General features: G+C 41.0%; 3 protein-coding genes across 5 annotated transcripts; all 3 read right to left on the bottom strand.

Annotated features, from left to right (window-relative positions):
- Window positions 1-60: 60 nt before the first annotated feature.
- LOC143447439 (uncharacterized) lies at window positions 61-7,692 on the bottom strand. The gene is made up of 22 exons (XM_076947541.1): window positions 7,559-7,692; window positions 6,679-6,816; window positions 5,172-5,231; window positions 5,043-5,102; window positions 4,808-4,977; window positions 4,625-4,736; window positions 4,461-4,543; window positions 4,305-4,384; window positions 4,122-4,246; window positions 3,837-3,933; window positions 3,644-3,779; window positions 3,403-3,579; window positions 3,125-3,325; window positions 2,933-3,054; window positions 2,775-2,868; window positions 2,523-2,713; window positions 2,287-2,464; window positions 2,136-2,223; window positions 1,346-2,065; window positions 813-957; window positions 528-672; window positions 61-470 (listed from the first exon to the last, which is right to left on the bottom strand). The coding sequence occupies exons 1-22, from the start codon at window positions 7,581-7,583 to the stop codon at window positions 219-221; spliced, it is 3,399 nt and encodes a 1,132-aa protein (XP_076803656.1). The 5' UTR covers window positions 7,584-7,692; the 3' UTR covers window positions 61-218.
- A 3,793-nt stretch (window positions 7,693-11,485) lies between these two features.
- Window positions 11,486-16,331, bottom strand: LOC143447442 (NACHT, LRR and PYD domains-containing protein 3-like). Of its 3 annotated transcripts, XM_076947543.1 has the most exons (9): window positions 15,750-16,331; window positions 15,338-15,480; window positions 15,099-15,186; window positions 14,677-14,733; window positions 12,582-14,359; window positions 12,338-12,499; window positions 12,101-12,262; window positions 11,866-12,030; window positions 11,486-11,709 (listed from the first exon to the last, which is right to left on the bottom strand). In XM_076947543.1, the coding sequence occupies exons 1-9, from the start codon at window positions 15,817-15,819 to the stop codon at window positions 11,587-11,589; spliced, it is 2,748 nt and encodes a 915-aa protein (XP_076803658.1). In that variant the 5' UTR covers window positions 15,820-16,331; the 3' UTR covers window positions 11,486-11,586. The 3 variants fall into 3 exon arrangements, with proteins under 3 accessions (XP_076803658.1, XP_076803659.1, XP_076803660.1); XM_076947544.1 differs by having other exon boundaries at window positions 11,487-11,709; window positions 15,099-15,253; window positions 15,338-16,331; XM_076947545.1 differs by lacking the exons at window positions 15,338-15,480; window positions 15,750-16,331 and having other exon boundaries at window positions 11,487-11,709; window positions 15,072-15,157.
- A 150-nt stretch (window positions 16,332-16,481) lies between these two features.
- Window positions 16,482-22,671, bottom strand: LOC143447455 (uncharacterized). Its single transcript, XM_076947565.1, has 15 exons — window positions 22,312-22,671; window positions 21,784-21,932; window positions 21,530-21,621; window positions 21,315-21,457; window positions 20,984-21,175; window positions 20,780-20,919; window positions 20,557-20,689; window positions 20,377-20,493; window positions 20,228-20,310; window positions 19,797-20,163; window positions 19,691-19,723; window positions 19,568-19,617; window positions 19,447-19,501; window positions 19,309-19,373; window positions 16,482-19,217 (listed from the first exon to the last, which is right to left on the bottom strand). The coding sequence occupies exons 1-15, from the start codon at window positions 22,337-22,339 to the stop codon at window positions 19,092-19,094; spliced, it is 1,773 nt and encodes a 590-aa protein (XP_076803680.1). The 5' UTR covers window positions 22,340-22,671; the 3' UTR covers window positions 16,482-19,091.
- Between the last annotated feature and the right edge of the window lie 296 nt (window positions 22,672-22,967).

Raw genomic sequence — 22,967 nt, 5'->3', positions numbered from 1 at the left:
GATTTATGATAATTGATAACATTTACGCCTTCTCCAAAGCCCTGGCTATAATCGGAGGGCTTGTAGAACTCTTAACTTTATTAAGCTACAGCAGAATCAAATTAATTCTTACAACTCGTGAGCGTCACATGACTGAATCAGAAAATTCCAGTGAACGAAAACATTTATTTCTGAAAAGGAAATTGCTGAAGATTGGTCAACAAAAATGAAATGGCAGCTTAAGTTAATGAGCCCCCATCTAGTGTAGGGTTTTCAAATTCGGGGTTCACATTGACGTCATTGGTATCTTTCGTTGAAGGTGGTCGAACGGGATCCATCTGAGGACTGGTGACGTCATCTTTGCGCCTTTCCTCAGCTTGAGCAGCGGAGTAAGTGATTTCGAGACGATATGGTTCCTTCTTCACTTTCGCACTTTTCACCACGCGAGCTCTCCGGGATAAAAAGCTCTTCAACATCTTCTGTTGCGCAGCCTTAACAATAAGTTGACATCAAGTGACGTCGACTCCACGCAACATCCAATAACTCACCGAGTAGAAGAGAGTGGCAAACTTCTCTGGAGGTTTCCTCATCCTTGTGATCTTCCTTCTACCATCTGGAGTTGTCTCTATTCCTCCCGAAGCCTCATCTTCCTCTTCTTTCTGGAGGAGCTTACTGGAGCACTTCGCACACTCCCTGATGAAGAATATTTATTGTTAGAGTTTCTTGATGCTGGTTGGAGGCTTCGATACAAATTACTTTAAACATTTGCTTTTACTGCAACAACTTTAATGGGACAATAGTGACAGCAAGCCAGCCTAGCAAGAGATGCGCACCAGTATGCAAATTTACTCGTCTTCGGCACCGATGTGAGTGGTGGGTCGCAACACCATATATGGTAGTGGTCAAAGCATGCTCCACATCGAACCATTTCCTTCAACGAGTCGTCTTTCCCACAGACATCACACGCAGGTGGGGTCTCTGAAACAATCAACAATGTTGCCAATATGAAATGATTGTGCACTCACAGCCTGGGTGGTCCTCCCCAACAAAATATTATTTTATGGTCAACGATTGTTTTCAACAGTCGGTCCGCAAAAAAAAACTACTTTTAATTCTCTACATGAACACTCAAGTTGTGGATGTTATCTTTTTAAATCAAACTGAATGTCTCAAAATGCTGCAAAAATTCCATAGATGTTGTTTGCACTTTAGATTCAAGTGAATCTGTCCTGTTTGTTCTTAACTACATTTTTATACCAAAGCGTTTGTTTAATTTTTGCCGATCTGCAGCACAAAAAAGTTGAAAACTGGTTTAAAAGCAACAATGTGTGGACAGCGATGGAGCTCATGTGACAAAAATACTCACCCCTGGGGGAGTCGCTCTCTTGAGCAGGTCTCGTGCAGTCCTGGATGGTGATGCTGGAAGTGGGCACGCTCTCTCTCTCAGATGTGTCCTCACTCTGTGGCGTTGGTGGGGGATCTACCTTCACAATCTTCCTCAACTTTTCTGACGTCATCGGTGTCAAACTGGTCAGAGCTTTTGGTGTCGTCGTTGGCAACATCTTCGGCGAAGTTTTCTCTGTGAGCGCCGGTTCCGATTTCCCGGCTGCAACTGTTGGGCTCACTGGAGCGATCTTGATGGACTTGACGAGTTTACGAAGTTGATCGGCGACGCTGCACACCGCATTTTCGGAGCTTATCATTGGTCGGATTGCAACCGATGTTCCCTGCATCTTAAAAATGTCGGATTTGGGCAAGATAACCGGCTTCACAAGCTGCGCTGGAATAAGCTTGCCTGGTGGCGACCCACCAACATCTGTCCCGGATATACTCGATCTATCAACTAATGTAATCCCTCCAAGAGGTGGCACTATTGAGCAGACCGGGAATGAGAAATTTGGTTGATTTTGGTTGGAATTCTCCAACTTATCCGTGAGTTCAATCTGAGAGCTTCTGTGGACAACGACATGAGCTTTGTCCAAGTTTTTGTCTTTCATCTGCTCAAGAATCCTGTCAGCAGGTTTCAACGCGGAGTTCTTCGCAATCTTCTTTATCTGTTTGCTCTTCATCGAGATCCCGAGCTTACCTTCAGCATAAAGATGATCAAATTTCAGCAAATCTCAAGACATTTTCAGTGCCTCTCCCCACCAACCAACCTTCTTCTCCCTTCCCATGCAGCCATGGAGGATTCTTCTTCCTCCTTTCATTGCGATTCTTTCGGAATGATCTTGTGATGTTGTTTATCTTCATCAAAGTTTCCAAATTAAAAAAAATTCATCTTCTGTTTATCAAGTTCCTCCTACTCACCATCTTCCTCTGTTCCAAGAGCTGCTGGTCGTTGAAGAGCATTGTGGCAAGCTTCTCAGGAGGACGATGAGATCTCTGTGTCTGCCTCCTTCCCTCCGGAGTGATGTAGCTTCCATGATTTGTGTCCTCACTCTCGGCCGATTCTTCCTCACTGCTTGACACGCACTCGGAACACTGCCTGCATCAGATCAACGATGAAGAGGAGGAAGATTCAGTAGAAGACTGAACTTATTTACCAGAGGCTAAATTTTGTCTTCTTTGGCATCTGTGTGAGAGGTGGCTCGCAGCATCCAAGGTGGAGAGATCTTTTGCAGACATCACACTGCACCAGGAGATGTTGCTCCTTGTCACTCTTGCAGATGTCACAGATCTTCAGGAGGTTGCTTGATGCAACTTCCTGTGCTTTGACGGTTGAAGGCAAACTCGGCTGCAATGCAAGATGTACAAGATAAGATGAAGGAGGATCATAGAAGTTGAGAATCTTCCACCTGGTCATTCATCGGCCGCTTTCTTCCCCTCATCCTCCCCGATTCGTTTCCAATATTGACGTCACGTTTTAAAGGTCGGAATTCATGGTTCTGGCTGAGAAGTGAGAAATATTAGAGACATCCTAAAAGCATCGAGTTATGCTCTTTGTGCTTCTCACCTGAGGTCATGCTGGTTGTCTTTGGACCATCGCTTGAGTTGAGAGAACATTGAGAAGAGATCCCTTGAACTTTTTATGATCTCATTTTCCTGGTTTTCCATCGAAGCGAGTTCCTCTCGCACCTGCCACGTCAACATTGATATAATCTCACGAAAAAACTTGACGATAGAAAATTCAAATGGCAATTATTACATCATTATATTTATTTCTCAATCCTGATTCATCTTCAAGCAGCTTCCGGTTGTCATCGGCAACTCGTTTTAGATTCTCTGTCACCTCGTTTATTCTCAGTTCTCGATCGGCATAGTGCGACGCGAACTCCGGGGTAAGTGCCGGTGCCACACGATGGCGCTTCCTTACATGGGAAGGTTGCGGAAAGTACGAGGCAGGACTCTGATAAATCATGTGAGTTAATCACATGACTTAATCATGTGATTATGGTGAATTGGTTGCCATAGCAGAAGTCTCACCCGAACGTTTATCCCGAACATGATCTCAGCTTTCCTGTTTAGTAGTCTCACAGCAGCAGCATTCGACGTCAGTTGTCGTGAGGGAGGGCAAGCTGAGGTGGGGACCCGCGGGAAACAATCTTTTTCAGACTCGTTGAACTGCTTTCGCTGCTTTTGTAAGATTTCCATGTCGTGGATCTGTATTCACATCACGTTGAGAAACATGAACATTGATCACGTGACAAACAATCACGCTTCTCACCCTCTGTCTGCCGCTTCCATGCTTGCGCTTGAGTGCATCAACTGCCGCGAACGCCGCAAAATAAAAACGCTGCGATTCGATCATCTTCTCCTTGCCGAGGTGGAGGGCGCAGTAGACGAAGTAAGGATCAGTCTCACTGTGAGAAATAACATGACTCAATGCCTGAGTGTGAGTTGAGTGACCCTGCACTCACCTCTCTGACTCATTCTCTGAAAGCAGACCATTCCTCTGCGCACAAGTGACGTGGAAGAAGGTCTTGCAGAGGCCCGCATCACACTTCACACAGATCCCTGCAAATCATCATCAAATACGAACAATAAACATGCTGCACTGGAACCATCCCACGTAGATTAGTGATAAATATAACACTAGTTGCCACAATTGTAAAGTTGGAAAACGTAAGATATTCCGACAGGGGATTGGAGGTATAACCGGTGTTGAGATCATGACACAGCAATGCACAGAAGTATTTACAGACCTGTCCTTGCAACGAGCCTGTCCTCACAGAGGGAACATTCCTTGGAACCGTATAGCTTGTAATTGAGAGCCGACATGTTGATGTAGCGATGGTTCGACTCGAACATCTCGCCGCCAAGAATGTATCTGAGTGACAATGACAAGTAAAGAGTGATCTCGACCACGAATAACAAATCGGACCAACCTTGCACAGACGACATGACACCATTGGCCACTAGATGTCTCTTTCATACAACCGCTGGTATTTGGACAAAATTCGCAGTTCTGCAAAAATATTGCAACGATGCTCACAAATCCGACCACATTAACTGGATTGTCGAAACCAAAATAAGAAGTCTACCTCGCCCGCATCGCTCAAGCAGCAGTCACAGAACCACTTGCTACGACCAGGATGTTTGTATTCAAAATGATCGCCATAACAACCTGAAATTGCACATGTGCAGTGGTTTGCTCATTTTACCTCGTATTTGCACAATTTTAGTTTTAAGAAAATGTTAAACTGACTTTTGTGCACAGTCACCCCACAGCGACCACAGCCCGTTATGTTTTCCGCGTTCTTCCTACTCAAGCAGATTACGCAAGATTTCAATGAAGCAGCACTGACACATTTCTGCACCTAAGAACAATTCACTTGATAATTGCAGCTCTTTCTTCTAAACCAGGCAAAAACAATGGTGGAGCTTCTACCATCGCCTTAGAAATCTCCAGCTGCTTCTGTGATTTCGTCAAAGTTTCACTGAGGATTGTCGGTAAACTGGGATATTTTGATTGAATCTGGGCTCTTGCTGATTGGACGGTTGGGAGAATGAATGGTTTATCCCTTCTGTGACGTCGTTGCGTGTTATGCTTGACTGACTCTAAACATCAATTGATCATATTGATTCCACGTGAATACATAGGAGTCAAGACATAAACATCTTACCAGACTTCAATAATGATTCTGTGACATTTTGTGTGTTTTTTTCATCTTCTGATGATGTGTCTACAACAAAATCTTTAATATCAGCAATAAATAAAGAAAAAAAAATTAATGGGTTAACAAACCACGTACTTCCATTTTCGTCGGCCGAAGTCTGTGAATCGCTGTCGTCCGTTCCACTTTCAACAGAATCTGGAAAAAAAATCTGATGAGAACAAATTTAACAAAAGCTTCTTTGTTGTTTAATTGGCAAGCAATCAATTTCAAACCCATGAGTTATCATTAGAAGTAAAACGCACGTCCTGGGGCTTTGCTATTGGTCTACAGACTCCACTCAGCCATTATCATGCAACTAAAACCATTTTGAATCATAATTTACAAAACATTACACCTATTTTTGATTGATTGATTGACATAAATCATTTCAAATCAATGCTGACACAGACGCTTGCATTTGTCTGCTACGTCTCAACAAAACATTAATAACAGAAAGCTTGATGATTAATTGTAAAATCACTGCTGAAATGAAAAGTTGCAAAAAGTTCAGTTAGTTCGGTCAACTGGCGTTTTGCCACCGTCGAATGCTTTCGAACTGAAATAGATGCACAAATTTTGCTCTCAGTGCAAATATGAAAATATTTCAACATTTTGGACAATTCCAAAAAATGGCTAATTTGCAACATATACTTTACACCAGTGGTTCTCAACCGGTGGTCCGCGGACCCCTGGGGGTCCGCGAAACGTTTTCAGTTGGTCCGTGAGAACTTCGAAATTTGCAACATAAAGTACGAGTTTTTAAAAATTTTTTGCTGTTTATCATTGCTTTTTGAAATAGGCTTGAACATTTGCTTAATTGCCTATTGTGATGGGACAATACAAAAGCTTATTGAGATTTATCACCCGCAGGGAAGGCCTATTGTGATGCACTAGATTGCGGATTATACGAGAAGACAGCTGGATACAGTGATTTTAAGTAAAAATATCCGCATAGTTTGATGTTATTTTGAATGAATAGCGCAGTTGTGCACCAAGACTATTAAGTAAAGCTAAGCAAAGAAACATTTAAGTGCAGTCTCAGAACCCTAAGTTTGCTTAAACTTCAGGGGTCCGCCAACTGCTTTGACAGCACCAAAAGGGGTCCGCCAAGATCAGAAGGTTGAGAACCACTGCTTTACACGATGTTAATCTTTGACTTCATGAAACACAAAACAACGTTCCTTTTTGCCGCTCAATTAGGTTTCACTTCAAATGTAACAGGAGGTTGTTCCTCGAATATATGTCAGTTGCATCAGTGGCGCAAGAAAAATAACTTACCATGAGATGTCACAATTGATAATTGTTTTTACACAAACAAACGTTTTATAACTTACTACTCAAAACCGGCCACTAATGCTCTCTTTATAAAAACTATAAGAAAGATCTGTTGTCGATAAATGAATAATTCTCGATTATATCTTTTAAACATCCTCAAGCTTAACACTGACAAAAACAAATGCAATTAGCAAAAACAATTTTTCAAGCTTCTGATTGTTTAAGATGGTCAAAGTCACGTTGGTGCACCTACTTCAATATTGGCTGATGAAGGAAACTCGAGGTGAAGATAGAAGAGGACAAAGCAGATCAAGATTAAATATCTCACCATCCGATGCTCTTCTCTGTTGCGCTTCATCCAGTTTAAAATCCTGATCCTCCTCTTCATCATCTTCGTCATCCTGCATCAAGCGGAGGATGTTCTCCTCCTGCAACTTGATCTTCCTCTTCCCAGGACCTCGAGAAACTTAAAAAAAATTAGATCGTGAAAGTGACTATTTTATGACAAGACCAGCTTTAAACATTGGATGTTTCCAATGAAGTAGCGACTGGCTTATATCTATGTGCCTTGTTCATTCTTTTGTGACTGGCAAGATTCAGAGTAAAAAGTGTTTCGGGGTGAGAAATCGTGCGCATAAAGACAAAGCTGGTCTGGTAGACAAGTGCACAGCCACAGGATGCCTCTGTATATACTAGACCCCAGCTACTCAAATTGTTACGTCATCTGGGCGTGCACTTTTATACTGTATATACTAGACCGGACAAAACTTCCAGAGTGACAGCGTGCACTGAAATTCTGGGTTTACTTCTTTCAAAATTGTTTGTTTATTTATATTTAATTGGATTGAACTTGAAGTTTGTCAAATCAGCCAGATTTGAAAGTTTGCCAAGTGCGGGGGGGAATAAAAATTGCACATATAATGGATGTTGTTTCATCTTGTTGCGTGGGGAATTTCCCAACCAAAACCGCAAAATTTTCCACCTGGCTTGTACATTGAAAAGTAGGGCATAGTATAAAGGTGCACAACCAGATGACGTCAGAATTTGAGTAGCTGGAGTCTAGTATACAAAGGCATCCTGTGGTTGTGCATTTGTATATTAGACACGGAAAGTCTTGTTCTTACGCCAAACTTCCTATAGTGAAGCAAGGTGTAAAACTAAAATTAAGTTAAGCATTCAGTACGGGAGTAACTACCTAATGAACTTACTCATAGACTTGTACATAAAGCTCATAATCGTCAACTTGCGACGTTTAAGAAAGTCAGAACGAGCACAACTGCAGAGAGCACTTTAAATGGAAGTACTGCTGTCATTTTTCAATTTTCGCCACGCTCAATGACCATCGTTTTAGATTAAAGATCATGGTGGCGCTAAAGGGTGGAATAATCATAATATTACGACGTGCGTTAGATTGGTTATAGCCAGGTTTGCCATACCGTCCTTATTTTCAAGATAAGATATTTCCTTATTTTGAATGTTTGTGTCTTAGAAAATATTTTTGTCCTTATTTCAAAGAAACGTCCTTATTTTCACTGTCGTCCTTATTTTTAGAGCAGAGGTTTCTATTTTGGGCATTTTGACACCTTTAGTATACCATTTTGTTCCAAAGATATACCAAAACTAAGAACATGAAAATAGTGTCTCGTTTTTTTTTAGAAACCTTCTCCTGTTGTGCACTGTTTAAGGTAGTATTCTTTCTTCGTTTGCTAGTCGTCCTTATTTTTGAATCCAGACCGATGGCAACTCTGGTTAGCATACGCAAATTTAATGGAAAAGTTTGGTTGTGTCGACAATTGGTCCTATTGTTAACTTGATAATGGGTAAAAAACTGGTCCCAAATCACCTGTACTGTACCGGTATCCTTTACTATACCTGTACTGTACCTGTACTAACCTGTACTAACCTGTACGGTACCGGTATCCTTAACTATAGAAAATACCTCATTTTCGAACATAAATTAAACAAAGAAAAACGACGAATTGAAATTAAACTAAAGCATCGTTAGAAAGAAAATTGGTCGTCTTGTAAACGGTAAAAATTACTTTGTCAAACAGACCACCCAAACTATTTCTATTTAAAAATTAGTGAACCTATCTTAATACATATTTTGAATGAACTCCCGCCGATCAGAGTTAAAATAACAAAGTAGATACTGTGTGTGGTTTTCAAAGTGTCGTACGAAAATTCCTCTGACAATGATTACCATATTGACTGAGCGAACAAATTATGCTTCTGGAAAGTTTAGGGCGATTTTTATGTGTTTTCTCGGCAATTTACCAAACCGATGTACTTTGAATGTTTACTTCAATAGCTGAAAGTGCGTGGCGGAAATGGGCCGATCGCTTTTATTAGGTTTGATAAAATAATACCTAAAAGCACGAACCTTTATTGGCGAAGCAAGCCATTTTTTCTTGCAATTTTTTTACGTAGGCCAAAACTTGTTTGTCACCGTTAAAGCTATCCTGTTGCATGTGTTTTAAATGACTGGTTTTCACGTGTCATACTTAACTTTGCCTGGTCGCAGTGCAGTATGGCCTAGTCTAAGCTTACTATATTTCCACTTCACAAATTTTTGCTAAACAGCACTAATTCTTTTTTTAAACAGCTGACTTGATTATGGCGGTACATTATAAGTAACCTCCGGTTTTCACATATTTATTGCTTTAATTTTTTAAACATGGAAACATGTTGCTAAAATTGCTCATGCAGAGAGTAAATTGGCAAACTGTTAAAAACAGCAGTAGAATGAGGAAACCATACAAACCATGTTTCTGCGCATTTAATATCTTCGAGTAACAAGAACTTCAGAAACTTTCCGCTTTCGTTTGTCCCAAAACCATCTCCATAAACCCATCACACAATTTCATGGCGCAATAGCACTGAGGTTTCCTTTGCAGATGAGTCTGACATTCATCCTTCATTTGAAGAGTTTATTGTGTCTGTGATCAATTGAAGTTAAAACAATCATAGTGTCACGAGAGCATTTTTATACACCGTTTTTATATTCATCACGTTATACACCGTTTTTATATCCATCACGTTATACACCGTTTTTATTCGCATTGTCTTTATGCATGTTCACGATATGCCGTGTTTTACTTGTTTATACTCGTGACGTCTCAGATCGTTAGCCCGAGGGCCCAATTAGTAATGTATTTAGCGTCCCACGGGGACTCCTTAGTCGCGTGGAATTGGTTTTGTGGGAATGTTGCGCTCGGCTGTGTGGTGTTGAGCTAGTGTAAAATCAGTCTACGTTGGGGTTTGATGGCGAGAAGATCATTGATTTTATTGAAGAAAATGCCATTAAAAGATGTTAAAGCAAACCTGGCTAATTGACTAGCCGTTAAGTGGGCAGTTCCTGGTTAAGAAAAAGTTTGGTTACAATAGTATTAAGTTGTTTGCTAAAACAATTCACAAAATCTTGTCTTATTTAATACATAACCATATGAGCTAAATGGGTCTTGTATATTATGTATATCATACATAGTATAGATAAATACCTTAATATCTTAATAGATCTTCATCTCAGAATCTCAAGACTCCAAAGATTTGAGAAATGATTCTGTTTGTTAACACCTTGATTTGATAAACAATATAAGCTAACACAAACATGGCTGGTAAATTGTTTAAAGTTTTAACATCTTGGTCGGTTTTACCATTATGGACCTGTTGAAAAAATAATATTGACACCAAATTGGTGTGAACACGTTATACGCGCTTAACCGAGGCCATCATAAATGATGAATTTGTAAATACCGGAGTAGTGTGGGAACAACGTCCAGTGTAAAACTGCCACACATTGATTCAATGTTGAAGCAATTAAAATAAACAAAAAACAATCGTCTTATACCATAGTCTTGAGCCCATAAATTGCAAAAACACACCTAATCTGCTCATGTTGTATGTTTTATATGACGTAGGTTTACATATTTGCTATCTACTGGAACTTTTTAATATAAACAAACACATATTTGCGGTCATTACCACGAGCAAAAAGCAATAATACGGGTTTTAAGTGACCTAACCTAAAACTTATTAAAAAATTAAAGTTCAAACTAGATCGCTATATCTGCTCGATCTAGGCCAGGGGTGGGCAACATACGGCCCGCGGGCCGGATCCGGCCCGCGACGGGATTTTGAGCGGCCCGCAGACAGTTTCCGGTCTTACATGATAATGTGGCCGCTGGCCACATTCTGCCGCAATCCCTGTATTGCGTCACTGAATAAGTCCAAGTTTGCCAACCTGAGAAAAATGGCCATGAATCTACTTGTTCTGTTCGGGTCTACATAGATTTATGAGCAAACATTTTCGACCATGAACATTAATAAGACAAAGCTGCGTTCCAATCTATTCAGGAATCCGGCCCGCCAAGTACTTCATTTTCTCATATCAGGCCCGCCGACCGAAGAAGTTGCCCGCCCCTGATCTAGGCCCACTACCTTTGCAAAACCCAGAAATAATTATTCTTGTATCAGTGGGACAAACAACTAATGCGGGTCGAACATTGAATTTTGTTCAAATGTTTGTCACCATATCATCTTTTCGAATTTTTTAAATCTACCAAGTATTTTTCACGTGATGGACATATTCCTGCTGATATACTTTTCTATGCCAGATTGGCGTAGTTGAGACCATTTTTTTGTCTGCAGTAATCACGTGACAACAAGCTCCCGCTTGTCTTTTCTATCAACTTTGCTTTTGGGCAGAATCAGCTGCCTTTAAGATTTTATCAGATGTCTATGAACAAAATAAAAGAGACACAAACAGATGAGCCGAGTAATGTCGCAATTTGCTTCACGTTGCCGTTATTTTAAAAACTAAAATTTGAAAGTGAAGAATATTAAATTAATCAACATCGGTATCTACAATTCTAGAAGGTCTACTCGTCTCATTTGTGACTAAAACAAAGCTCTTCAACATCGAAATCCGTGAAATTTTCTACCATTTACAACAAATAATAATAATTACAGCTGCAGTTAGTTAAAGGTTTTACAACGTAATCTTGCAGCACACGAATGAGATTGGTTTTGAAAATTGAGTGAAAATATTTTTCATTGCTAAGAGCGGGAGCGTGAACGGCAAAAAAAGCGATTTCATTTTCATTTCAAACATTTGCGCGTTGCTACATCTGCTGCTAATATCAGGCAAATTTACTCCAAAAGCTTTTTGTTTTAAATCGATTTTATTTCGATTAGATCAATTTATTGCATATTTTGGATGTTAGAAGTGATGAAGCTATTCTGTGTCTTTGTAACGAGTCGCTTGGAGGCACCCGCGAGCAGAGTCAGAAAGTTTTTCGTTTTCTTTTCTTCGCAGGTTTATGTCGTCGAACTGGGTATCCAGGTTCAGGATGATCTCCTTCAAACAAAAGATTTTGTGAAAGAAGCAGGAACGTTAGTCACCCACCACCAACATGAAATTACCAGGCAGACATTTTCGAAGCGTGTTTGTATTGGGCCAGAAATATTTGACTAATGCATTTACTACGCATAAACATCTTAGTTTTTAAGGTACCGGTTCGGAGAAATCCCTCCAGGCCTTACATATGGACTCAATGCCGGCTGCAGGGATGTTGCAGTGGTTGCAATTGAGATATTTCGTTTTTGGCAAAACTGGAATTAAGGCAAGACCTCCTTCATATCCTAACTTTCTGTTACTTGGCAAGTAGAGTCGTTCCATCTGTAAATGCAACTTTATCTTAATCATAAAGTCATCGAAGAGAGTCCGGCATTCAGCTCTGGCAACGCACCGGCTGATCCCGGCGCGAGATGGCGCCTGCAAGCACCTTAACAGCTTCCACATTGAGGTCACATGCGGACAAAATCAACGAATTTAGATTGAACAAGCACGTTGCAAGAGCACGTGACCCAACTTCACCAATGGCATTCTCCACCAGATCCAACTTTTTCATCTGCAATAAAAGTGATTGTTACATCACAATTTATTTTTATTGCGCTGTTGTACAAAAGTCTCCTGGTTGACTCACCATCTTGGGAATTGTTTTAATTGACTTTGCAAGAATTTCAACGTGAAGATGAGAGAGACCGGTCTTATACAAAGTCAGCTCCTCAATCTCCGTCATTCTTTTGGTGAGATGACGTATGCCAGCGTCCGTTATGCTTGAGCGCTCAACCATGACCTTGCGCAACTAAAATCGCAATTTCATTGTTACAAATTGATTGTGTGTGCTACTTATTATAAACATATATGACATCACAATAGACGACCACCTTGACATGCTTGGTTCGGTCATCCTCCGCCAATCCGCGGAAGAATCTTTCAAACCCGTCGCCCAAGAATCGCACGGAGTTGAAAGCGCTTCCAAAGCCAACGTTTATGACGTGCTCCTTCTTTGAATGACTTAGGAAATAGTGGAGGCTTGTGACGTCACTGGGCAAAATATTTTCCGACAGATTAATGTCGAGAGGCGCATGCGCTATGACGTGATTGGTGATGTCACAATCGTTTGACTCACTAATAAATCCACAAACTCGGAGAAAGTCGGGGCATGTGACGTTGGTCATCTCGGCTGGCATGAGACTACATGCATAGTCTTGCAGCAGACACTTTTTCTTGTTCCATTCCTCCATTGTGACGTTCTTTCTCACAGTGGGGGGCAGTATCTTTTGGAGGGACTTAAAAGATTTGGGGTTCGTGAGTCCGAAGATGAATTTATTGACCACTTCCCAGCGACCATCGCCGAAATTTACTATCTCCTGCTCGAAGATTGCAGCCAACATAGACATCATCATGTAGAGAGCGGTGAAGAATTCCTGCCAGATCAGATGCGAGAAGTAACTCCTCTTGTCGCCCTCCAGGATTTTTACTCTCATGCTGGAGTCGACGTAAGTTTCAAGGAAAGCTCTCAGAGTTTCCTCGTTGATTTCAAACTCCTTAAAATCTTCCTCATCAAAGATGATCTTCTTCCTCATGAATCCGTTCCAGGCGAGTTGTGAGAGCTTGTGAGGTTCGAAGGACGCGTTATCCCGGATGTGCTCCGACCTTACGAACCCAAGAAGAGCGTAGACAAGGACACTGGTGATGGAGTCAAGGTTGGCTTCCTCCTCATCCAGCAAGCTCCGATGAATGCAGTGAGCAGTTAAGATGCAGTTTACCGGCACGTAACAGTAAGCTGATATGTCGGGATGTTCTTCCAGGTATCTCAGGACTTCTGGTGCGTCCTCCCCGCATATCTCTCTGCAGAGTTGCTCCTGGGACTTCTTGCTCAACCCCAACACGTTCACGATGAAGTTGGGGCGGCAGTCGCGGTGCAAATCGAACATCTGACGAGGCCTTGACGTCACAAACTTCTTGGCGCGCGGTAGAATCTTTCCATTCAGAATATTTTTTATGAAAAGTTCAGCCTTGGCTGCGTCATCGGGACTTACGTAGGAGGCGGATTTGTTGTCCATGATCGCCTCATCAAGACCGTCGAGGATTATGACGCAACAGAAGCTTTGTTCGATTTCTTTCAGAAGCGCTTCATCGGACCGCGCTGTGTGACGCCACCTACAGGAGCTACTGGTGACAAGAAATTGCAACAAGTTGGACTCAGAGTCGTAGTTGATCATCCGGAACGGGATGTAGAAGATGAACTCTGCCTCCAGTAATCCCTCATCCAGAATCTTTTTTGCCAGGATCTTGGCCAAGGTCGTCTTCCCGATGCCGGCCTGGCCGACCACGCCTACAATGTTGCCATGACAACGAACATACCTCTCCTGCAGCGGCTTCAAGCGGCATTTCTTCAAGGACTCCGTCTCTGCTCTCCCCAGAGCTTCCTTGAAGAGATCCTGGAGGGCAATGTCCCCCTCAGGCTGCTCATAGACGTTGAGGAAGTCCGCCCTCCTGTTGTAGTGCCCGGTTCCTTCCATCCTCTCACGGTCTGGTTGCAAGTCGCTCGATATCTCTAGCGCCACCGCGTTGATCGGGTGGTCCAACTCAACCGGAAGTACCATGTCACCGGAAGTGATCCGGGCCTCTTCGCGAAGTTTTCCAGCAAGTTCGCGCGCTGAAGCGAAAATGATGCACGTTATGACGTAATTATTGAAATTGCATTGAAATAAGTTATCCTTGTTGTTTTTTGTTCTTTGCTGCTCCAGGATTTATCCAATTCTGTCACTTCAAGTGGGCTTTTGTGCTTTGTTAGTCATAAACGTCCAAATGACATAATAATCTCAGCATACTGGTGGCATTAACACAAGGAATGCAGGAACAAAATCAGCAAAACGAAACATGTCAGATTTGTAAACACACGATGACTCAGCATTGATTGTGTTCATTGCACCAGTTCCCTACAGCTATCTCAGCTCTTTGTCATAATCTCACCTAATTGAGTGATGTCTTCATCTTCGAGCGGTTTTTCACTTCCGTGGAAGAATTGATCTAGTAACAATTAAACGAACTTATCAGATGTCTATTGACGTATAACATCCGTGCATAATTCTGATCAAATGAAATGCGCATGCGCGCCAAAGTAATGAAACAACATTTCCGCCAAAATATTGAAATATTTCGCTTTCTAAGCTAAACTGTAAAGTGTATTCTCTGTAAGGGGAAAATCCCAACAAAGTCGAAAGCGGAAGTTGGCCACTCAATCTTTGCAATTTGTAAAGGTTTTTTCAAAGCTATAGACCCTATCCTCATCAACATCATATATTAATTCTAGTCATCTCTGTGCCGTAGTTGGAATATACCGGTACATATAGATGTAAGTTACATACGTCACTGTTTGAGGTGACGTCACTCACTGTAAACGTTGGTGACGTTGACTTCCTGGCAACCGACCTGGCAATCTTGAAAATCGTTTTGGTTGAACTCGACCTTGGAATCGTTCATCTTTGAAGTTCATGGACACCACGTGTTTAGTTTGATAATTTTGAAAATAAGCTAAACTCTACACTGTCTATGACATCACAAGAGAAATCATTGTTAGTAAATTAAACTTATAATTATTGGTAAAGAGCTGAAATAAAGAAAGTTAACAAACCTGCCGCTTCCTAGTCCGACTGACACTGTACTGTGCATTACATGAAGCCTGACTCGCCCAAACTCCACCGCTTCCTGTGTAGTGCCGTCGATGCACTGCACGTTCAAACTGACTCGAATTTGTTCGTTGCGTAGAATAAGTTCCTTTATAAAGCAACAGAAAGATTTATCACGTCTCGCTTAACTTGCTCGATAGAAAATCACCGATTATGTCCCGCGCTTTCCTTGACGTCATTACGACAACAGCAATCGTGATCGAGTTTCGACCGAATTACGTCACAGGCCGATAAACTAATTCGAGCGCATTCCCATCACATGGTATGAGATATATCTTGGTTTAATGTAGAAATGTACCAACGATGCCCTACTATTGCTGCCTCCAGTATCGTAACAGCTAAAACGAGTTGTCTCACCAGAATATCTTATGCAAATAACTGATCCACGGTTGATCAAAGCTCGACATTGTGCGCTAACAGAGGTCATAGTGTCGTCATCTCAAGTCACAAAGCTGATAAACAATGTTGTCAGTGTATGAAGGACATCCTGAAGACCACAAAAAGAAAATAACCCAAGTTGGGTTGCAACATCTTTTGCTCGAATGGTTTCAAATCTTCAACAAGTTGACTTCAATATCGACAGATTTCGAATTATTTCTGCAACACCTGCTCTATCTTCCACATTGACTTCGGTGTGACGTCAATCTACCAGCGGTCGTTGTTCTGCGGCTTCAAAACTAGCGACAACTTTCACTGCGAGCTAAATCTCAAGTTGCTCAAAATATAAACCTATCTCTACATCGCAGTGTCTGTGCTCGACGTGACCTATAGTAACCGCGCAAATCTTGAAATTAGTCACAGTTGACTGATCTTCAAATCGACCTGCAATAACCTCAGCTCTCAACATTTCGCTAACATTAGGCTTATGACATTTAATAATTCGCTTGTGCACTACTCGTGTGAAGTATTACACAACGAACATCTCTGTCATAAAGTCCGCATATGCTGGCGGTTATTGTTTGAATATGAGCGAGGACGATTGATGGTTGGTGACTTGTTTTGCTTCTGCTTCGATTGATGAGTTCTCATTTCTCAAATTTGCGTGACTATGCTGTTAGTTGCTTGATCCTGTCTATACAAATTACTAACTTATAAAGTTCCCATTTTATTTATTATAACACAAAGGCTTTCGCCTTCGGGCAAATCTTGCTGAATGTTACATAGCGCTGTAGTAACCAGTGAAATCGATCACGTAAAAAGGAAAGATTGAAAACATTACATCAGTATTTATATGTGACACACCAGTTCAAGCGAGGAAATTATCTGACGTCATTAAGGAAAACTCAAGTTTGGTAAACACTGAATTCCAATATCCCAAATTAAATTCCAAACATCTCAAAACAACTCGTGAGTCGTGACGTAATCGTCACATAGCCTTCCTACCCAGAGTAAAGCTTGCCTGAAATGAAATTGAAGGCAACCTTTACTCGACAAAATTATGTCTGTGGTTATAATATTCATCACAGTTATTAAAACAACAATTTAGTACAGTACAATGACAAAGTTCGGTAAATATAACAAATATCGATACACCGTTTCACTTGAAATACAAAACATGAGACATAAGCTTACAGAAGTGTCGCATTTCCCTTGCGTGTCGAAGGTAAAAAAATGAGCGATCACGTCTGCGTGTGTCGTTCCGCGGCTGTAGCAAGCCTTGTTTGCGGTAGAGAGATGCGCCGTGTGGCGATGTCCAGTGGACTTTGTTTCTTGATGCGTAAAAAATATATACAATAGTTCGCTCATGCTCTTGGAGATGTATAACACGTTAGTTAGGCGATCAAAACTTCATCACATCAACCAGGCATCAATGTCATTAGTGCTGTTGTTTCCGAATTAGTCAGGTTGATGATATTGTAGATGGAATGTCCTGAAAACCTCCTCGTTGACTAGCGTTCGTAGTTGGCTGATCTTGCTGTTGAAACTTGGTCATCAAAACTTCATAAATAGCTGGTAACATTCCTTCTCGCTCAATGTGCAACTAACTCAGCAATTTCGAACTTATCAGGCACCAATTTATGACATTTAATAATTCGCTTGTGCACTACTCGTGTGAAGTATTACACAACGAACATCTCTGTCATAAAGTCCGCATATGCTGGCGGTTATTGTTTGAATATGAGCGAGGACGATTGATGGTTGGTGACTTGTTTTGCTTCTGCTTCGATTGATGAGTTCTCATTTCTCAAATTTGCGTGACTATGCTGTTAGTTGCTTGATCCTGTCTATACAAATTACTAACTTATAAAGTTCCCATTTTATTTATTATAACACAAAGGCTTTCGCCTTCGGGCAAATCTTGCTGAATGTTACATAGCGCTGTAGTAACCAGTGAAATCGATCACGTAAAAAGGAAAGATTGAAAACATTACATCAGTATTTATATGTGACACACCAGTTCAAGCGAGGAAATTATCTGACGTCATTAAGGAAAACTCAAGTTTGGTAAACACTGAATTCCAATATCCCAAATTAAATTCCAAACATCTCAAAACAACTCGTGAGTCGTGACGTAATCGTCACAGGCTTACCATATTTTTGTGACTGAAAACCGGGACGCTTCCGAACAACGAGCCTTATCAGATAAATGTAGTTCATATTTTACTAGGAGTATGAAACTATTTTGGATTGCTGTCGTCTGGGAAAACTTAAATAGTAAGACACCAAGAAAAACTAAAATAATGCATTTTACTAGGAAACAATGTTTAAGCGTTTGTAAATTTACATAATTTTACTATTTTTAATCATACTTTTCTGTAGACAATACTTTTTTCAAGAAGTCTTTATTCGACTTTATTTTGTCATAAAAATCACAGCAGGAAAAGTCAGTGTTAATTTTGCAGGTGATAAGGGCTTTCACATTCAAATGGTTTTTGCAGAAGGAAATACAAACAAGTACCGATACGAAAAACGTTCTTTCAATAACCTAACTGCAAAAACATCACCTCCTCCTAGCCTACTATTACTGAACTAGCGAATGCCCTAACAATCAACTCATTACTGGACCAATTACCCGCTAGAATGACGTAACAATTGCTTTCGCACTTGACACAACGAAACAAGAACACGCATCGAGCATTGCTCTTCAGCAAGTTGGCTAAACAGACCTATCACAATGTGCTAATATTCGTGTCGTGTGGGGCAATGTTAGCTGGCTAAATGCCAAAGCGGGACTTTTGGTTGACTGACCGGGACACCGGGACAAAGCCTTAAAAAGCGGGACTGTCCCGGCTAAAACGGGACGTATGGTAAGCCTAGCTAACATTAACATTAACAACATTAACAACACATCTCGCTTACTGTTTTGACTTTTAATAAGTAACAACCAATCATGTTAAATCAAAGTCGACGTCAGAAACTAAATCGATTAGCAGTGACGTCACACGTTCCTGCATAATCTCAAATACAAAGGATATCATTGGAACAATAATAATATATGACGTAATAACCATAAGATTTAAACAATCAATCAATTTTTTTTTGTCAATATCGCGGTGGAGAGGAAAACTGAAGCGATGTAGTTGTTACAGGCGCGCGCTAATACGCGGGAAAAAGCAAGAAAACTGAAAGAGACAAAATAATAGTGAGGGAGAAGATTGCTGATGACAACCGGCACAAATTCTACCCACAGTTACAGTCATCGCGTCCCGAGAATGATAAATTGTATGATTACGGGTAAAACAACGTAATCTTCCTCTGTCAATTACGATGCCCACCCTCAGTGACGACATAATCATTTTTTCCATTTTTTTTCACCGGTATATTTTCATAACGATTTATTACGTCCAAGGTTTCGTAAATCGACTTCTGATTGGTTGATTCAATCTGAAGAATACAAAACTGGTGGTTAGGTCACAATGGTTTTAATAACCAACCAGGATGTGAATTAATATTTTCTTTATGACGTCATATTTACATTTTCTGTGGCCTCTTCTGCAGCTGCGCAATATGGATTTGCGCAAGTCTGGCCGTTTTCATTCGCTAAACAAAAAAGCGTTTGTTTATTTAAATTAGTCGCTTTATGACGTCAGATAGTTATGAAACTAGAGCTTACCAAGTGACGTCATATCTACGTAAGGGTTTTCCCCGCTTGCTGGGTAGGTAGCAGCCTTATTAGAAAGACATAGAAGCATTATAAGTTTGATTCTGTGTAAAGTAAAATGCTAATTTCTCACCTCTGTGTTGTGCGGGGTCGATGCGGGGAGTTCCACGTACCTTCCATTATCTGTCATCAACGTATACAACGTCATCACTCAAGGTATAATTATTATTTCCTCATTACACTGCATACTACTCACCCGCTGCCATGAAACCAACAGAGCCATTAATTCCTGAAAGAACATAAAATACGTCACAAAACATAAAAGCGTTAAAAATCAGACTTGCATGACGTCACGTGATCACCTTGGACGTTTCCTCCCCTGAACTTCTTTTTTCTTCTTTCTCTCGTATAGAAATAGGCGAGAGCGATGGTTGAGATGAGGAAGAAAGCGAGCAAGCAGAGGAGCAACACCATCACTGTATTTCCGCTAGGTGGAGCAGCATCGATACCATCTACCCTGGCTGTCTTCGTCGTCGATCGGTCGCCAATTGTCGATAATCGGTCGTCTGTTGTCGATAATCGGTCGTGAGTTGTTGTTGCAATTGTTACAACAGGTCGAGCAACCGATGAGTTATCGATTACAACGACGTCAAAGATGACGTCATATGATCCGGAAAATTCGGAAGACTTCAAGATGAGCGAGTAGGTTCCATTGTCAGTAGGATTAACCTAAAATCCATAAAAATCACATCGTATGCACGTGGCTGAAGTTATTAATCTCTAATTCTTTTACCTGTCTCCTTTCAAAAGTAAATGTCTGGTTTGAACTCAGTGACGTAACAATGTTAATTCCATCGTTGGTAACCTTCTTCCCGCCTGTAAAAGGACACCTAGTGTTATAAATATTACAAGTAGGAATATATATATATATGATGTCTATACCTTGCTTACGCAATGCTTCAAATCGCGCAGGTGGATTGGATGAAAACATGACATCGCATTTTCCGCGAAGTGACGTAAACCAAATGCACGTGACAGCGTCCAAGATACGGGGAGGAACTACGTCATAAACGATTTGATTATTTCGTAATATTCAGGTGGTTAAAGTCGGAGAGAGCTTACATCTGACGTTGAGAGCTCGATCCTGGGATTTCCCTAGAGCAGGGTTGACATCTGTGAGAGGAGTCACCGCCTGACACGTCACGACCTTGTTATTGTCATCCGCTTGTTGCGAAATCAAAGTCATTGGCTGACCCTGTAACGTATTAAGCGGATATTGTGATGTCACAGAGAGCTCATTCACAAAGAAATTGGAAATTGTTATTATTTCTACAAACATTCTGACCTTATGCACCAACGTCGTTTCGCCACCGACGTAATATCTTGTGAACATTCCAGATGGGTATGTGTCGTCATAATCACAGCTGATTGTGACGTCGCCGCCTTCTTTGATGACGAAATTTCCAGTAAGAGTCACATTTGGAGCTGAACAAAAGTTAAGTTTTCAAAAAGTCCAAACATTTCACGATTTGATAAAACTCCAACTCACCGCGCCAACACTCTAAACCTTCCGCGCCACGCCACATTGCTGACGCCAGACAATTTGTGTCCAAAGTGGTCAAAGCTGTTCCATTATTGTAAAACAATTGACCATTATTGCGACATTCAAACGTTCCTAGTGACCCAAATATTGCTGAACTTGACTCTACTGTGACACCATGCGGGAGCGTGATGTTGCAATCTAAAGCAGCAATTCGTTGAGAGGAGTACGCAAGGAGATGACGTCATCAAGTTATGAACAAACAAAGATGATCCGTTAGATTAATTTTCAACAAAGTTAAGTTGTGTTGCCAAAGGCGACCTAACTAATGACCTTTCACCTTTCACGTTCAAGGTGACACTCGCACGCTGGTCCGAATCCTCGATGAGAATTACCAAGCCATCGTCGGATGGCTCCAACTGGCGGATGGTTAGCTCGGAGGTGAAATTATAATCCGGCCCTACAACTTTGTTGGGGAATACCCTGAAAATCAAGTGGAATCAAGGTCAAGGTTCCAGGTGGTAGGTGGAATGAGTTCATTGCCACGATCTTCACCTGATGCTTATCCGGTCCGTGTAAATGGTTCCGACATCAACTGACCTGTAGGTGGAGAGGCTGCTGGTATGACCGGCATATCCGACCCAAACCTGCAACGTCACATCCTCTTTATAAAGCCCTACGTCACAGCTACGTGAATAAGTTATTTGATCAACAAATACGGTATTTTTTCAAATGGAAGCCGCAGCTGCTATTTTTTTTTATTTTTGATCATTTTGCGCGGCTTCTAATCAGGAAATAAGGTGTATTACGCCGTTCAAAATCCAAGAAAAACTCCAAGAATCCGTCGTTTGCGTCACCGCACAGGTGACTGTGACGTTTGATCCGGATGCTTGGATTGAATTTGGCAGTGAGAGAGAAACTTGACGTCCATCGCTTATTGACGTCATAATAAGGAACACTAGAAAAGTAGAAATTAATTGAAAAGAGCTGAACAGGAAACCCGCCAATTCGTGCAATGCGTGGTCACGATTATTGAGATTATCTGGTCGTAATGGCGTCGTGTTATGTCAGAAAGCTAACAGTCTGAACATAGAATATTTTCAATGTGCAACTGGTCCTGTGACAAATAAGCTTTTGCACAAGCACAAACTTGCTCAATTTTTAAGTAATCTGCAAATAAACTAATAAAAATTCTCTTCTACTCTTGTGACGTTTTAAATTTGAAATTTTTAAAAGAAACCGAATAAACTTCACGTCAAAGGACCAATATGACGTAACAATTATATTATTTATTTCTACAACTCAGTAAATATATTTCGTTAAGTTATTTAGCTCACCTGACCCAAGCAATATAAAGGCTTCCATGTCTTCATATACCTCATAAACACACAAAGAATCTGGCAGCGAATAACAATTCCTCGAACTATCGAAGTCGACCACAAAGAGCTCTGCGTATTGTGTAGATCACGGAAGTAGGAAAGAAAGCTGTATTGTCAGATCTCATGTTTCCTAATTTGATGAAAAATGTTTGTTATGTTGTCGATGGAATAACTTCCGGGTCGAAACCAAGTAGCACTTCCTGGTTCAAGACATGTTTTGAGAAAACGTGTCCATTTAAACTCGTTATGACAAGAAAATACCTTGACCACAACGTTAGTAGCACTCTTCTTACAACGAATCAGCAAAAAAGATTCGAACCTGCAAACTTAAATCCTCATATCATACGATTGATTGCCACTGGTTTTCAGAAACAAAAACATGCGACAGTGGCCTCACAACTGACGCCACGTCAGGTCAACCGTCACCATCGTCAATTATCATGGTAATTGATTTAGCAAAGTTATCTGACAAGCCACATAAATTATGCGCCACATGCGCAATTTAGAACAGAGCGACCAAATACAATTTATTCGGGGCACAGCGACGCAAACACGCGCCACTCACAGCTTGGCACGTGACAAAAAATGACAACAAAATTATCACGAATCTGCTC

The sequence above is a fragment of the Clavelina lepadiformis genome, chromosome 2 (assembly GCF_947623445.1).
Source record: "Clavelina lepadiformis chromosome 2, kaClaLepa1.1, whole genome shotgun sequence".
In the NCBI taxonomy this organism is placed as follows: domain Eukaryota; kingdom Metazoa; phylum Chordata; class Ascidiacea; order Aplousobranchia; family Clavelinidae; genus Clavelina; species Clavelina lepadiformis.
This window is presented reverse-complemented; position numbering and strand designations above follow the sequence as displayed.

Coding starts and splice junctions, on each gene's coding strand:
- LOC143447439 (XM_076947541.1), bottom strand. CDS start 7,583: ATGAGCTTTATGTACAAGTCTATGA. Junction 4,247..4,304: donor TGTCATGTCGTCTGTGCAAG/GTTGGTCCGATT, acceptor ATTGTCACTCAG/ATACATTCTTGGCGGCGAGA. Junction 3,580..3,643: donor ATGGAAGCGGCAGACAGAGG/GTGAGAAGCGTG, acceptor ATGTGAATACAG/ATCCACGACATGGAAATCTT.
- LOC143447455 (XM_076947565.1), bottom strand. CDS start 22,339: ATGGAAGCCTTTATATTGCTTGGGTCAG. Junction 21,933..22,311: donor CTTTATATTGCTTGGGTCAG/GTGAGCTAAATA, acceptor CTACTTTTCTAG/TGTTCCTTATTATGACGTCA. Junction 19,374..19,446: donor CGTAGATATGACGTCACTTG/GTAAGCTCTAGT, acceptor TTTTTTGTTTAG/CGAATGAAAACGGCCAGACT.
- LOC143447442 (XM_076947543.1), bottom strand. CDS start 15,819: ATGACCTCTGTTAGCGCACAATGTCGAGCTTTGATCAACCGTGGATCA. Junction 14,360..14,676: donor TGAAGACATCACTCAATTAG/GTGAGATTATGA, acceptor TTTTCGCTTCAG/CGCGCGAACTTGCTGGAAAA. Junction 12,263..12,337: donor TTAAAACAATTCCCAAGATG/GTGAGTCAACCA, acceptor CTTTTATTGCAG/ATGAAAAAGTTGGATCTGGT.